Raw genomic sequence first — 15,509 nt, forward strand, 5'->3', positions numbered from 1 at the left:
AACTGTATCAGTTTTAGAGATTAGCGATGATGATTCTGCCTTATGGTAGCTGAAGTAAAAAAGACGCGCCGGTCTACTCTCCCTTCGTCTTACGAATTTTCGATCAGGACACGGGACCGTTCAACATTTTTTACCCATCACAAAAGGTGCACAACGCCACTAAAGAAGTTTTCGTTTCATATATTTAACCTTTACATTTAATTTAACACAAACCAGTAAACCAGTAACCACCACGGATTAATAGTTTACTGAAAAGTTTGGCTGAGCTCTTGCAATAAACAGACTTTATAGTGATAACTGATAAGTAAAAGTGACGAATTACCGACAGGCAAGATGCATCTGACATTTTAGTAAACTAAAACACTACTTAGAATAGATCAGTTAAGTTCATAAATTGATTTATTACTTGGTTTGAATTATAAAAAAATATGAATTAACTTAGATTTTCAGATTCATATCTACCTAGAGTAGTTATGACGCGGTCTCACCCTGTAATTAATCTTAAGACTTAAACGAAAGATTAATTTAGAAATGGAATACGGTTTTCTTTTCAGTCAGAAAATTATTTTAATAGTAAAGTTTAAATTTAAAAACACTATTAAGTTAATATACATACATACCACCACCTACACATGTTTCGCTCCAAAACGGAGCATCATCAAGGTAAATTGACTCTACGACGGTTAATAGTTAACTAAATGGTGGTGTATATTTTTAATTATTTTGCATCTGCACGCATCCTTTGTGGGAGGGTGGTACATACTGCATGGTTTTGCACGATTCATGATGCGAAGCATCAGAGAGTGCTTTACGATCGAAAAATTTTTATAATATATATCATCATACTTATTTGTCGCGGATTAGTTTTAACTTTAACTTAATAGCATGGATTTCCGCAAAGTAACTCCTGATACACTAACTATCTAAAAAAATACATCGATAAGTAGGTACTTTAAAAATAACAAACCGTGACAATTATATAAAATGTATTGTTTCATGAAGCTATATCTTTTACTTAATCCGTGAAGATTTACAGAGGGAATATTAATATGCATAGCATACATTACAATTTATCCCTGTAGTTCCGGGACCAGAATAGGGCTACGGTATCTCCTGCCTGTCGTAAGAGGCTTCTGGGGTCGCGGGTAGCAAGGGTGGGAGCTGGAACGGCGGTATGTGGGGGCGCATACCGTCGTACACACCAGACGGTGTGGCGAGCGCCAAGCTCACCTGAGCGGAGCCCGACGGGGCAACGCGCTAAGAGGACTCCGGTTGCGTTCCTTTGGAAATCCCGGAGTCCTCTACGCAGCGCCGAGGTCGACCACCGGGGGGCTTTTAGTGCCGTAAGAGTCCCACATAACCCTGTGTCGCTCCCACGGCACCAGGTACTTTTCCCCCCTCGTGAACAAAAAAAAAATACATTAAAATTAATTAGAAACTAGACAAAATCAAAACGCACAACTGTGCCGTGGACAAACTTCAGTTTGCCTCATTCATTATTGGAAATTCGTCCGTTTGTAAGTTATTTTAATTCACACACGTGAAATTTCTTACAAAGACCTCGATAGAAATATTATTCATGTGTTTAATAGTTTTTTGGAAACCTACCCCCCACAGGATGATATGGAGTTGGTGAAAGTTTGCATGCGTTCGCATTCGCGGGCAAATGCTAGTATTGATATTTGTAAGACTCTGGATTTTACGCCAGTGTCTTTTCAAAAATATTAAATTTGAAATTGGTAGAAACATGGCTAGTCTGTTTCTACTCGGTCTTTATATACCAATTCCGTCGTAACCTCATCACCGCGTTTCAGATTGCTGAACACTGCCATCTGTTCGTTTGTAATAAAACGAAAGCGACACTAGCGACATTGAAGTTACAATAGTTAAATGATCTGGTAGATAGATGTCTTTAGAAGCTACGCTACGGAGGCGGTTTTTGTTAAAGAGGCGTCCTTGTCACGTTGTCGGCATATTGCAAGAACTCATTAATTAAATGAAAAAAATATTATGTGCAGTTAATCACTTCTTAGTATTTATGATGCTCCATATCCATTGATTTCTATAATAAAAACATTCAGAACACTATTTGGAAATTCGTGCGTAAGAAAGTTATACACGAGAAATTGAATACAAAGACTTTGATAGAAATACAATTCATGTGTTTAATAGTTTTTGGAAACCCACCCCTAACATGATGATATGAAGTATTTAAAGGAAAATTATGAAACCAAATTGACGGTAATAATATATAACCATGTTGAGTATAGAACGATAATATAATTCATTTAATCATTTCAAATATATTGTAATTTTTATTGCATTTATGTGACATTTGATATTAATCATTTGGGCAGACACCAATGTGTGTATTTCTGCCGGCCGCAGTCAACGGTATATGGACAGGGTATTCCCTGATGACGATGTTCCTGATGCAGCCGGTGAAGCCTCGTCTGGAGCGGACGCCTTTCACTTTGGAGATGGGTCGTTCGTGGCCTCCGATGTAGAGCGCCGAGCGAGTGTCCGTAGAGCCGGACTGGCCGAGCCCGGCGTCCGAGAAGTGTCCGTCCACGCCCACAGACACCACGTGACGAGACTTCACAGCTGAAATACATATTCTTATTGTCATAGAAATGCGACAGTAATTGGCCGACGTGGGCTACGTCTAATCCTCTAGAAAGTCAACTTTCAATTTTTATTATGTAATAGATGTTTGTACCTATTGATATAATAACAGGTATTTCTATATGAGAGATGAAATATGTTTTTCTTAAAAGCAGTATAATGCTTTCTTTGTATTTTTCCATTAGGGGTCAATTTAACAAAATTCATTTCAAAGAATTTCATTGAATGAAACTTTCTCCGCCGCGTTACGTCCGCGGTTTGATATTTAATTGTAGAATGTGTGTTATATAGCGTGTAAAGCTCACCGTGAATCCTGTGCCAGTTTCCGTCACACAGCGAGAACTTGTTGCCCAACTTGTAGCTGGCGTGGAAGGGCCCTTTTCCATTCTCGACGTTTGCCACCACTTCATTCTCCAAAAGCTCTAGGATCATGAAGTCACGTTTCCCGCTCACGCTCAACAAGAGACCGGTAGAGTTCCGGGGTTTCACTTCCATGGAGACGGATATCTCGTAACCAACTTTGAAGTTTTCTAGGAGCTGAAACGAATAAAAAAACATCAATATATTTAATCTTTATCTCCAACGCTGAACTTAGAACCCCCAAACTTTGCATATAGGCTCTTTATATACTCGTAGTAAGTGAGCACTAACAACAGAATTTTAGAAATTTAACCCCTAAGGGGGTAAATAGGTGTTAAAAGTTTGCTTGAAAGAAATTTGTATTGAATTTGAATTGTAAAAGAAACGCAAGAGAAACGCTATGATATATAGCATTTTGCTTTCTAAATAGAAATTACAAAAAACTACTTTGCCGTTTCCGAAAAATCAACCCCTTGGAGAGGAAGAGGGGGGTTGCGACTTTGTTTGAAAATTCGCCAATTTTTATTCAAATATTATATACTTTTTATTTGGCTTATTGGATTGAAATAACTCCTTTTTCATTGTTCTCGGAAAATAAACCCCTAATGGCCTACAATGGGGGTTGGTGAAAGTTTGTTTTATTATTTCATCTTATGATTTATGCATACGAAGTCGCGGGCAAATGCTCATAATAAATAAAGTAGAGGTTAAAAAGATTCTAAGGTAAACTCCGTGGTTGAACTATAATTTCTTGTAGAAGGATATTGTTGGGCATGGTTATTTACAAACATTTTGAGGTTTTTAAGGAGGTAAAGGGAGTTTTTATAAAACGTTTTATAAAGGTTTACATAATAAAGAAATATCGCACGTATTCAAAATGATGAAGGCCAAGACCGAACCGTAACGTACCTAATACTATTAGACAAATGTTAAACCTATTTCCACTAGCGCTCAGCTAATCTCCATGAATTGAAGAATCCCATTAGATTTGACAAACACATAGCTTAGTTAAACGCACCGCTGATGAAAAGGGCACATCTCAAATGGCATCGATATATCACTAGGTATTTTCTAATATATATTTTATGTAGTTTATTTGAAGCCAGTAATCGAATATACAAAACCACTTACTTTGAGGTAATTGCTGTGTGCGTTGCTCGATGGGCCGAAGTAAACCCCGTCCTCCACGTTATCTGTGCATCGCAGAGAGTTCACCCGGAACAATACGTCCGTGACGTACTGGCCGTTCATCATGAGACCCTTCAGACAACCTTTGAATGGTTGATAGAAGTCCTGAAAAATAATTTATATTTATGAATTGAGATAACACCAACTTTTGTAGGCATAACCAACCTTAGAATTAATCTTAAGTAATTGTTGAGTCATTAAAAATTAATTACCAATTTAAAAATGAATTAAACAAACCAATAAATAAATTGTATATATAACATGCTTTATAAAAAATATAATGTATAGGATTACCTATGATTTTGTCTCTATTATGTCCAAAATACATACGTAAAAAAAAACGCGCGCCTAACGTAGAAGTTAGTTATTACTTATGCGAGTAAAGCAGTTCATGTATTCGTGTTTGTGTGTGTGTGTGTGTGTGTGTGTGTGGCAGTATGCGCGGGTACGCATACTGTGGGGCATGCGGCGCTACGAGTGTGGAATGAGAGAAAGCGTGGCACTTGCCCTAAGATTGTTCGCGACGGCATTGCTGATGTTCCTCAGGCCGCCGTAGTAGTACGGCGGCGCGAGCACGGCGGGCGCGTTGCAGGCGACGCTGGCCTCGCCCACGCGCTCCGCGTCCGCCGTCAGCTTGCCGTGCCCGCCGCGCCGCACCAGCGTCACCGTGTGCCACTCCGTGCCGTTGTATGTCGCCGCGGACGTCACCAGCGCCGGCTCCCCGCCGCAGTTGAACGCGAAGTGCAGCTGTGAATTCAATTGGCGATTAGTCCGCTCCGAATGTAGAAACGAGCAGCATTGTGTAGATATTATATTATATTATATATTGCGGGACTCTCCGCTGCCCACTACCGCCCGCGGGCACATAGGGTAGTGAGTGTGGCCGCACTGTTGCTACGGAGTGCTTGTGGTTGTGTTCGACCACATTAGCTCTCTGACTACCCCTGCGTGCAAGGACTTCAGACCGGACTAGAAAATTTGGCACGAATTCTATCAGGCGGATTAGCACCTGACTGAAAGCCTAAATTATAGGCTTAGGCTTTATTAGGCATATTTAGTCAAATCAAGCGCTATAACAGTGCTTTATTAACCTTAGTACTTTTTCTAGCTTACAGCAGTTGTTACATTTCGCTACATTTTACTATACAATGGTCTTAGAGACAGTTAATGACACGCGGTCATAGTACCGACATGTTGTACTAATACTTTACGCGTCAACTTCAAAGTCCATGTGTTACAAGAGCGTTACAAGAGCGAACTGTTTTTTAATCAATCGAATTCATTAAATAAAAAAATAATAACTCACTTTAGCATCCTTCATGTACAACGCGAGGAACTGCGACGGTGCCTTGTCAGCGGCCGCGTAGAATATAAGGCCGCCGTGCACGTCGAACGTGCGGAACGTGATGGTGAGGTCGAAGCCCTCCAGCTGACGGCCCGGCAACTTCGCGTATTCTATTCTACTGTCGTTACGTGTACCTGTTAGTGAAATAACAATTATCAATCCCACTTCTTGAAGAAAAAATGCTGCCGGTATAGTCCGCGCCAAACTGTTAGTCCGCATTATGTATTATATTTTGATGCGTATAAAAGGACCATTTATTACGAAGATAGCAACGTTAGTCCACCTTAGGCCTGCCATACACACTACGGTGTACGGAGAGGTCTACTTGTGATGGTATACCTGCGCAGGTATACCGGATCGTGTGTGGGAATAGACGTGTGCAGGAGACTGTCGCAAGATCAAAAATCAATATTTTCGTGTGCCCTCGTACTGTGCGTCATAGTCTTCAATCGATGCCATTCCAAACAGAACTGAAAACCGTTCGGTATACCGGAACGTCCCCATACACGCTACGGACGTGCGGTTGACCTATACAGGCAAACCTGCGCAGATACGGTAGACCGTAGCGGGTATGGCTTACATTAGGGAGTACTGTTCTACTAGTCAAGATAGATTATTATTTGTTTGAGTCTAGAATAGTAGCAGGATGTTTCTTACCAAATCGATATCCTTCCACGGGATCGCCGATACCGTATTGATGATCATAGGCTAGAGCACATCCCACTTCAGGTTGCGGTGGTGGCCGTCGCGTGGTGGTGGGCGCTGGTCGGCTGGTGGTGGACGTGGTCGTTGGTGCGCTCGTGGTGGTGGGGGCTGGTGTCTCCACCGTCGGAGGCTTCAACGGTACTACAGGCTCATATTCCCCGACGTTCCCTGTTTGGAGTGGATAAAAGTTACATATTTTTCGAATACATTTAATATGGTAGGTAAAATACTAAATACAGTAAGACAATATGACAGCGATAATTGCACCTACTAATCTGTAAATTTAATTACACTTTGTAATTGTAAATAAAATGTACAATATACAACCTAAATTAATGTCAAAATACTATGAATGATATGCGCAGGATATGCGCGACGCGGATGAATGATGCTGATGAAGTGCTACTGATATGTATGCAAATGATATGCGCTAATGATTTGCGCAGGTGATGCGCGACGCGGATGAATGATGCTGATGAACTGCTACTGATATGAATGCAAACAATATGCGCATAATATGCGTGACGCGGATGAATAATGCTGATGAACAGCAGTTCATCGGCATTATTCATCCATGATGAATAGCATCAGTAGCAACTGATATGAATGCAAACAATATGCGCTAATGATATGCGCAGGATTTGCGCGACGCGGATGAATGATGCTGATGAACTGCTACTGATATGCATGCAAACAATATGCGCTAATAATATGCGCAGAATATGCGCGACGCGGATGAATAATTCTGATGAACTGCTACTGATATGCATGCAAATGATATGCGCAGAATATGCGCGACGTGGATGAATAATGCTGATTAACTGCTACTGATATGCATGCAAATATAGTTATAGATAGTTTAAAAGTTATCATGATAAGAATGATTTGACCGGAGCGATAATAAACATGTGAACATTGCAAACATGTGAACGTCAGTTACTATCATTTGGAGCTTTATAATTTTGAGTACTTAGGGTAGATATGTCATGTTATTTCGTTTAATGCAGGTGAAACAGCTAATATTAAATATTTCAGTGATGGATGGATCAGTATTCAGTACATCATTAATAAGTAAAATGAATGAGAATAAGGTAGCGATTCAAAACTAACCTTGTTGGCCAGTTCCTGTATATTTGGGCGTGTCCGTGAGCGGCGTGAGCGCCGGCGTGGGCAACACGTCCGGGCGAGTCGGCTTCGGCCATTGCGCTTGGTCTACAATGGAAATGTGAAAATGTAATTAGTCATTTAAACGTATTTTTTTCCCTTTTGCGAATTGGCAAAGCGTATAAGCATTCTTATATGGTACTCCGTCCACTGGATTACGACATAGCTATATCCATCATGAGCGTCCACTGTAGAACTATGTATAGTCCGCGCCAAACTTCTAGACTGCTCTGGATATAGAAACGAGTCGCATCGCACCAGCAAATTATAGATATTAGCGGGACGAACACAGCGCGGCCTCACCGGCACCCTCCGCTGCCCGCTCTCGCCCGCACTGTGGCTACGGAGTACATGCATGGTCGTATTCAATCTCATTGGATCTCTGACTGCAACAGCTTCAGAGCGGACTAGAAGCTCGGCGCGGACTCTACCAGAACAAATTGTAATTACTAATCTAACGTTGAGTTAAAAATATCAAACAAAATGACCTGGCGGCACTCCTCCCGTCGTGACGGTGGCGCCGCACCTGCCGAAGGTGACGCTCTTGTTGCTGAAGGGCTCGAGGAGGTTGATCACGCGACCGTTGAAGGTGGCGTCCGCGATGCAGCCCGAGAAGGCGGCCTTGGAGCCCACCTTCCCGCCCACGACGTAGCCGGGCTGCACGCCGCCCACGAACAACACGCCCTCCAGGATGTGCAGCGGCTCCGGCGCGCTGTCCGTGCTGGAATGTAGGCCGTAATGTGACTTGAACAGTCGACATGGGTTATTCTAAACTATGGATATGTGATATACTCGTATCGATAGGATAGCTATATTCTAAACTAAAGCAAGCAATCAAGCAATTCTATTAGTATTAAGCATACATTCCTAACTCAGTTATATCGTACATATAAAGTAGAATGGTATTAAAAACTTTTTAGAGCGTTTTAAGGTGTGTCTTATCAGTGTTTTTCTTTATCGTTAATAGATTATTTAGAAAATCAGAGATGCGTTCTTAGGTTTCGAAATGTGAGCTAAAGTAATGCAAGCAACAAACGATTAGAATATCATTACTTCAGTATAGTTAATTTTTAATACTTAAATACTATTACCAAGCAGACATTGTTGGCCAAAAAAAATCGACTCCATCATATAAAATATCCTTAATTTAAGCTGAAATTGACCAAACCCACACAAAAATTCATTAAATCATTCAATCGGTTGAGTAGTTTCTCAAATTAGCAAGACCAACCACAGTGATTCGTGATTTATATAATTATAAAGATAATGTAAACAAGTGTTACTCATACCTGAAGTAGTCAAAGTCGTCGACGACAAGTCGTAGCGCCTTGCTGTTGTGCGTCACGGTGACGACGTGCCACTGCGAGTCGTTGTACGTGTTCAAGCCGGTGTCCAGCGGTTCTCTCTGGCTCATTAGTACTAACCTTCCTGTAAACGACCAGCAAAATATTTGTACATAACACTTATTGTATGCAAATATAATAACTATAGTTTAGTAGTATAATTTTTACATATATACATTAGAAATACGTTAAAAAAGTTTCGAACAACCTTATAGAGAAATGTTACTACACCGTTAATGAATATCTTTATGACTAGTAAATATTTTAAAATCACTAACATGAAATTTACTAAATAGTGCAAAAAGTATATATTTTAATAATTTTTCATTGTTTATGATAAATTGTAACTCTTTGTAATTGTGGTGTTGTAATTTGACAAAAACTTGTACTCGTAATTATTGTTGTAAGTTTAATTAGATATAAGAAGTTTAGTTATCATTTGTACGCCAATATTTGGTACAGTAAATGTTATTCCCAAAATGTAAACATCCAATATTGTAATTCTTACTGACATATGTATAAATGATTATGATTATGTTTATATTATTTTTAGAAATATGTGAAATTATAATTATGTTAAAGAATATCCTATGACATAAATAAATTTAAGTATTTGTCAACTAAACCGCATTGGAGCAGTGAGGCGGAAGCTAGCTAGGAGTGGAGAAAAAACAAAAATGGATGCAGTTGTTGTTTAAGAATTGTTATAACAAAAATAACGAAAAAACATATTTTTTACACATACGAGACAAAGGTCATATTACGTTAGATGCGCAAATTAATAATATTATGAATGTGAGTCGTACCTTTGTTCAAAGCCAATGAAATACTATCTGGCATAGCAGTAGTCTGTGTTCTGCTGACGTATATGAAAATAAGCCCATCAGGCTTAGCAGTCTTGAATTTAAGGGTGAGTTGAACGTTCTCGGAGGTGATGTCGAGGTAACGTAAATAACTGTCTTCGCCTGACAGGGATACGAGGGAAGCAAACTGAAAAAAAAACATTTATTATTTTCTATCATAATGACGTCACATTATTGTATTTACGGAATTTTTGTATCTAATGAAAGTAGTATGTATGATATGGTCATTACATCCACATGTGATAATGTGATAATCCTAAAAATGTGTATGACATTTGTTTATTATATTTTGTCAGTTGATAAGAAGAGCCTATTGCCAAAACAAGCACAATTAGTAAACTGGAACATTTTTTTACCAATTTCTAATTAGATTAAGTCAGTTCTCGCCTGTGACGGAAAGAGGGGTGCGAGGGCGGGGGTGTCTTGCAGTGCAATGCACACAGTGAAAATATTATGCCGCCCGCACCCTGCACAGTTAACTTTGTTGTCACCCCCAGTGAGAATGTTATGCCGCCCGCACCCTGCACAGTTAACTTTGTTGTCACCCCCAGTGAGAATGTTATGCCGCCCGCACCCTGCACAGTTAACTTTGTTGTCACCCCCAGTGAGAATGTTATGCCGCCCGCACCCTGCACAGTTAACTTTGTTGTCACCCCCAGTGAGAATGTTATGCCGCCCGCACCCTGCACAGTTAACTTTGTTGTCACCCCCAGTGAGAATGTTATGCCGCCCGCACCCTGCACAGTTAACTTTGTTGTCACCCCCAGTGAGAATGTTATGCCGCCCGCACCCTGCACAGTTAACTTTGTTGTCACCCCCAGTGAGAATGTTATGCCGCCCGCACCCTGCACAGTTAACTTTGTTGTCACCCCCAGTGAGAATATTATGCCGCCCGCACCCTGCACAGTTAACTTTGTTGTCACCTCCAGTGAGAATATTATGCCGCCCGCACCCTGCACAGTTAACTTTGTTGTCACCCCCAGTGAGAATGTTATGCCGCCCGCACCCTGCACAGTTAACTTTGTTGTCACCCCCAGTGATAATATTATGCCACCCGCACCCTGCACAGTTAACTTTGTTGTCACCTCCAGTGAGAATATTATGCCGCCCGCACCCTGCACAGTTAACTTTGTTGTCACCTCCAGTGAGAATATTATGCCGCACGCACCCTGCACAGTTAACTTTGTTGTCACCCCCAGTGAGAATATTATGCCGCCCGCACCCTGCACAGTTAACTTTGTTGTCATCCCCAGTGAGATTATTATGTCGCCCGCACCCTGCACAGTTAACTTTGTTGTCATCCCCAGTGAGAATATTATGCCGCCCGCACCCTGCACAGTTAACTTTGTTGTCATCCCCAGTGAAAATATTATGTCACCCACACCCTGGACAGCTCCCTTTTATGTCACCCCCTTACCCCTCAATCGTCTCAGGTGAGGACTGAGTTAACCAGTCACATTATAGTCGAACACTGGCATTACCCTATACAACTTACTTGGCATCCATACGCCATTCCAACCGATTCTACATTATCACTGAGGTCTATATTTATACCCTCTATGCTGATTTGCCTCATGCATCCATCGAATCCTTTACTGGTCACTTGTATAATTCCCTTGTTGTTACCGCCGAAGTTCATAGTGTCTAGAGCAGGAATATCTTTCTCGTCGGACAGGGACGCACTTCTTATGTTTTCTCCGTCCACTTTGAGGATGCAATGTTTCAAGGACCGCCCGGCGTCGAGGCGATGCCACTTGCCGTCGTTGTAAGCTTTTGTGGTACCGATGATTACCATGTTGTCTGGGTCGCCGAGTGAAACCTGTATAAGCAAAATATTCTCAGTAAATAGTTAGCCAAGTACGAGTCGAACTCACAAAATAAGGATTCCGTTGTTCCGTACCATCAAATTCATTTTTTTATTTTTAGTATTTGTTATCATAGCAGTCATAGATGTAAATGCATTGTGAACATTTTAACTGTCTACTTGTAAATTAGCTTTCGTATGTTTGGAGAGAAAGACTTGGCAAGTAGCAGATAAATTTAGTCGATTTTTACACAACGTTGCATTTCTGTTTACTCTTAAACGAGTTTTTAAATAAAGGCAGAGCCCTCTATCAAGTTTGAGATGCAAACGTGTAGATTTTCCTATGGACAAATTTGTAATGGTCTTGTTAAATGTCTTAAAGTCATTTTTTTTTATCAGTACACAGCAGTAATTTTAACTGTTACCATGCAGAAATAGCTATGGCGGCGCTACAATCGTTACACAGTCGCTACACTACAGGCGCTACACAGTTCTACGGCTGAAAATAAAAATGGAAAGATATAAATAAAATAATTTTCGAAACAAACCTGTAAGTACACCCTTCCATCTTGCATCTGCACCGAGAAGAAGTGTTTGTCCTCGCCCACTAAGTAGATGAGGCCGTCGGGCGCGTACGTCTTGAAGAACAGCAACACTTGGTTTTGTTCCGGCCCGAGGTAGTTCCTACCGGACATCGTCACGTGCGATCGCGCATTGAACCTGTACTCTTGCGGTCCAGATTGGGACGATATTAACTTATCTCTGAAAAACCCAAAATTATTTAATTATTTAACGAAATTGAATTATTTTCAAATCATCACTCGACTAAGCATTGGAATTGCATGCTTGATATGTATATATTATTTTTTATTGCATGTATTTATTTTTTTACTACGCTTTTATAAGCTTGGCTTGTATGTATCTAGGTATGTATATAACCACAGACCTATATCTAAATAGATGACACATATACCTTTATTTGTATGAAAACCAAGCGTGCCACTTTTTTCCGATCGACTGACACTTGTCAAGAACGTTTTAGAGATGATGGATATAGAATTCTCCGTCAAATAGAAAATCGATTCAAAAGTCGTGTCGATTCTTCTATAAAAAACGATTTTAAATTCGAAAATTCGAAAAAAAATAAAAGGAAGGACAGTAAAAATTGCAGAAATGATCGATAGAAGATCGATTTTCGAGAAATCGATCGACTAGATTTATTTTACTAGTGCTCTGCGAATGTTGTACGAGTGCGTGCCATTTTATACGAGCAAATGGTTAAAAAATAAAAAAATGTTTTTTTTTTTTTATTTTATCTTATTTTGTACAAAATTGTGGTAGAAAATAGAAAAATCTCTCTAATTACACATTGTAAATAAAAAACCTTACAGTGATTAAAGTTTTTTTTATATAAATTTAATGTACCTTTACAAAACAGATACATCAATACCTTATACAAAGTTGTAAAGATATCGCTATTAGATTGAGATGCGTCGATGTTGCATTGGCGTACTCGTAATCACGTAACACATGAAAAAATCCGCCAAAATGACCACGACAACTCAGAGATACCATATTTGATAATTATGTTATAAATTATTTGATTAAAAAATAATCTTCTATCTGGCCATGATCCATCCATAATGAATTCATTAAAATGAGCAGAACAAATTCAGTTTTGTTTGATTGGGACCAATCTTTATGCCCGGTCTTTAATCCATCTCTCTTTAACCTTGACATCACTTGGAAACCTGTAAATTAAATGGTAAGTATTTTGAAATAACTAAACATAAACATGTAATTAAAACAAAAATGTAATTAAAAAATACTTAAACGTTACACGTTTAACAATTCAGTTAAATAGTTACAAAATATTTATTAAGCAAATATTATTCATCCATTTTCAAAATCGATTAAATAATCGAGAACAAGAAACTGGCATTTACAACACCAGTTACTCAATTTGAAATAACCAATGACAATTGTCTTTGAGCGACGAGAGCAAATATCGATGGTTTTACTTTTCATTGCGGGTTTTAATATATAAGCCTTATAACTTTATAACCAAAATTGGCAATGTACTATAAATTATGAAAAACACATTCGGTTACTAGTTGTCTTTGTAAAACCACAACAAATTTTTAATAATTGATTATAAAATAAATTATACATATTTTAAGAAAAAAATTACTTACCCATAAAAGGAAATATTTTCTTTATCGCTGCAATATTTTCTTGTGGAATTTGTACAATTTATTACCGCGCAATTCGGCATATTTATTGATGTTAATTGACATCCGATGTCAATAAATGTTACTTTCGGACTAAATGACATTTCATCAAAGTGAGTTGAATCCACCTCCTTTATTTCGAGGTTTAACCATGCTAAATCGTACACATGCGGGATCTATTTAGATATAGGTCTGTGTATATAACGGAAACTTTGAAATCGATTTTCACCCACTTTCAACGGTCAATTTAATTCAAAATTTTGAAAAATTATCAAGAACCGATGACAGTGAACTATTTTAATAATTTTATCCCATTGTCCTCATCAGGATCATTAGGATTGACGATATTCGAGGCAGATGGCGCCGCCGCTATGTGATGTGGACTAAATCATTAGCCAAGTCATGCTATTATCGATCTACAAAGTTCACTATCGAAAGGTAAATGGCGTTAATTATTGGGATAAAATTCATGGTAAAGTTAATTATAAAATGCCTAACAGCCCACTATAAAAAAGAACTAGAAATCACAAACCGCTGTCTTGCTCCTTTCAGGTTCTTAGCGCTGATGGAGTTCCACAGGCCCACGGGCATGTCTCCAATCATCAGTTCTTCGATCTGGCCTTCAAACGCTTGGAAGCTGACACCTTGCAGCTCGTCATCAGCAGGCACTCCTCCCACGTACAGCTTGGACTTGTCTCTGTCCAGGTTGAAGATCGTGTGTTGGCCAGGCAGCACCGCCTCCTTAGACTGCGTGTGATCGGTTCCGTTGTCGAGGCTCTCCCGTATTGATAACTTCACGTTGCGTCCAACTCTGGGAAATTTATAAGTGATTTGTAATACACGTATAGCTATTATGTGTACACAATTGCAAAATATAATAGTTTGCTAAAATCAGAGTACTCGCTTGTCAACTTTATTGTTGTTTTAATACAAGTAAAGTCTGCGCCAAACTTGTAGTCTGCTAGGTGTTATGCATATTTAAACGTATGTTATTATGTTAAATGCTTTTTCTTTAACATTGGGGGCCTAAGCTTTCCTTCTTAATGACAAGTGTTCGAAGACTTTCCATCTTTTTGAGATCATTGTCACATACACATGGACAATATGGACATGTACAATATTTTAATTATTTTGAAATAATTTCTAAAACAAACAGGACCCTGAAATTTCAGAGCTTGGGCAGAAATAAATATAACAGCTGTCAATTATTAATCTTAAGATATTTTTATATGATACTAGCTGACCCGGCAAACGTTGTGTTGCCATATAAATAAAAAATGTTAAGGGTGAATAACCCTCATCACTTAGGGGTATGAAATATAGATAGTAGCCGATTCTCAATTTTTTTTTTTTTTTTGTTTTTGTCGAGGGGGAAATCTTGAAAAGGTACCCGACAACGTGGGAGCGACGCCGAATTATGTGGGATTTTTACCGCACTAAAACCCCCCCGGTGGCCGTCCTCTGCACTGCGTTGAGGGCTCCGGGATCTCCATAGGAACGCAACCGGAGTCCTCTTAGCGCGTTGTCCCGTCGGGCTCCGCCCAGGTGAGCTTGGCGCTCGCCACACCATCTGGTGTATACGACGGTATGCGACCACACATACCGTCGTCCTTCCCGGGGCCGCTGGCCGGGCGGTTCGAGCTACCCACTCTTGCCGCCCGCAACCCCGGAAGCCCCCTTTTAGTCGCCTCTTACGACATGCAGGAGATACCGTAGCCCTATTCTAGTCCCGGAACTACAGGGACAGCCGATTCTCAGACCTACTGAATATTCATATAAAATTTGGTGAAAATCGGTAAAGCGGTTTCGGAGGCGTACAATAACTAACATTGTGACACGAGAATCTAAATATATATAATTCAAAGGTGACTGTCTGACATA

General features: G+C 39.8%; 1 protein-coding gene across 1 annotated transcript in view; it reads right to left on the bottom strand.

Annotated features, from left to right (window-relative positions):
• Positions 1 to 2,260: 2,260 nt before the first annotated feature.
• The window catches only part of LanA (laminin subunit alpha), a 54,790-nt gene continuing 41,541 nt past the window's right edge, over positions 2,261 to 15,509 (bottom strand). Inside the window, exons 50-62 of the mRNA XM_073074741.1 lie at positions 14,161 to 14,439; positions 11,946 to 12,159; positions 11,089 to 11,412; positions 9,537 to 9,720; positions 8,677 to 8,815; positions 7,876 to 8,108; positions 7,334 to 7,435; positions 6,176 to 6,391; positions 5,480 to 5,652; positions 4,681 to 4,920; positions 4,117 to 4,278; positions 2,931 to 3,162; positions 2,261 to 2,604 (exon numbers count right to left, since the gene is read on the bottom strand). Coding sequence (XP_072930842.1) covers positions 2,342 to 2,604; positions 2,931 to 3,162; positions 4,117 to 4,278; positions 4,681 to 4,920; positions 5,480 to 5,652; positions 6,176 to 6,391; positions 7,334 to 7,435; positions 7,876 to 8,108; positions 8,677 to 8,815; positions 9,537 to 9,720; positions 11,089 to 11,412; positions 11,946 to 12,159; positions 14,161 to 14,439 — 2,761 coding nt within the window. The 3' untranslated portion in view covers positions 2,261 to 2,341. The remainder of the gene's footprint in view (positions 2,605 to 2,930; positions 3,163 to 4,116; positions 4,279 to 4,680; positions 4,921 to 5,479; positions 5,653 to 6,175; positions 6,392 to 7,333; positions 7,436 to 7,875; positions 8,109 to 8,676; positions 8,816 to 9,536; positions 9,721 to 11,088; positions 11,413 to 11,945; positions 12,160 to 14,160; positions 14,440 to 15,509) is intronic.

Source organism: Epargyreus clarus, unplaced genomic scaffold (genome assembly GCF_041222505.1).
Source record: "Epargyreus clarus isolate Ecla_fem2 unplaced genomic scaffold, WU_Ecla_fem_2.2 ptg000007l, whole genome shotgun sequence".
NCBI classification, from domain to species: domain Eukaryota; kingdom Metazoa; phylum Arthropoda; class Insecta; order Lepidoptera; family Hesperiidae; genus Epargyreus; species Epargyreus clarus.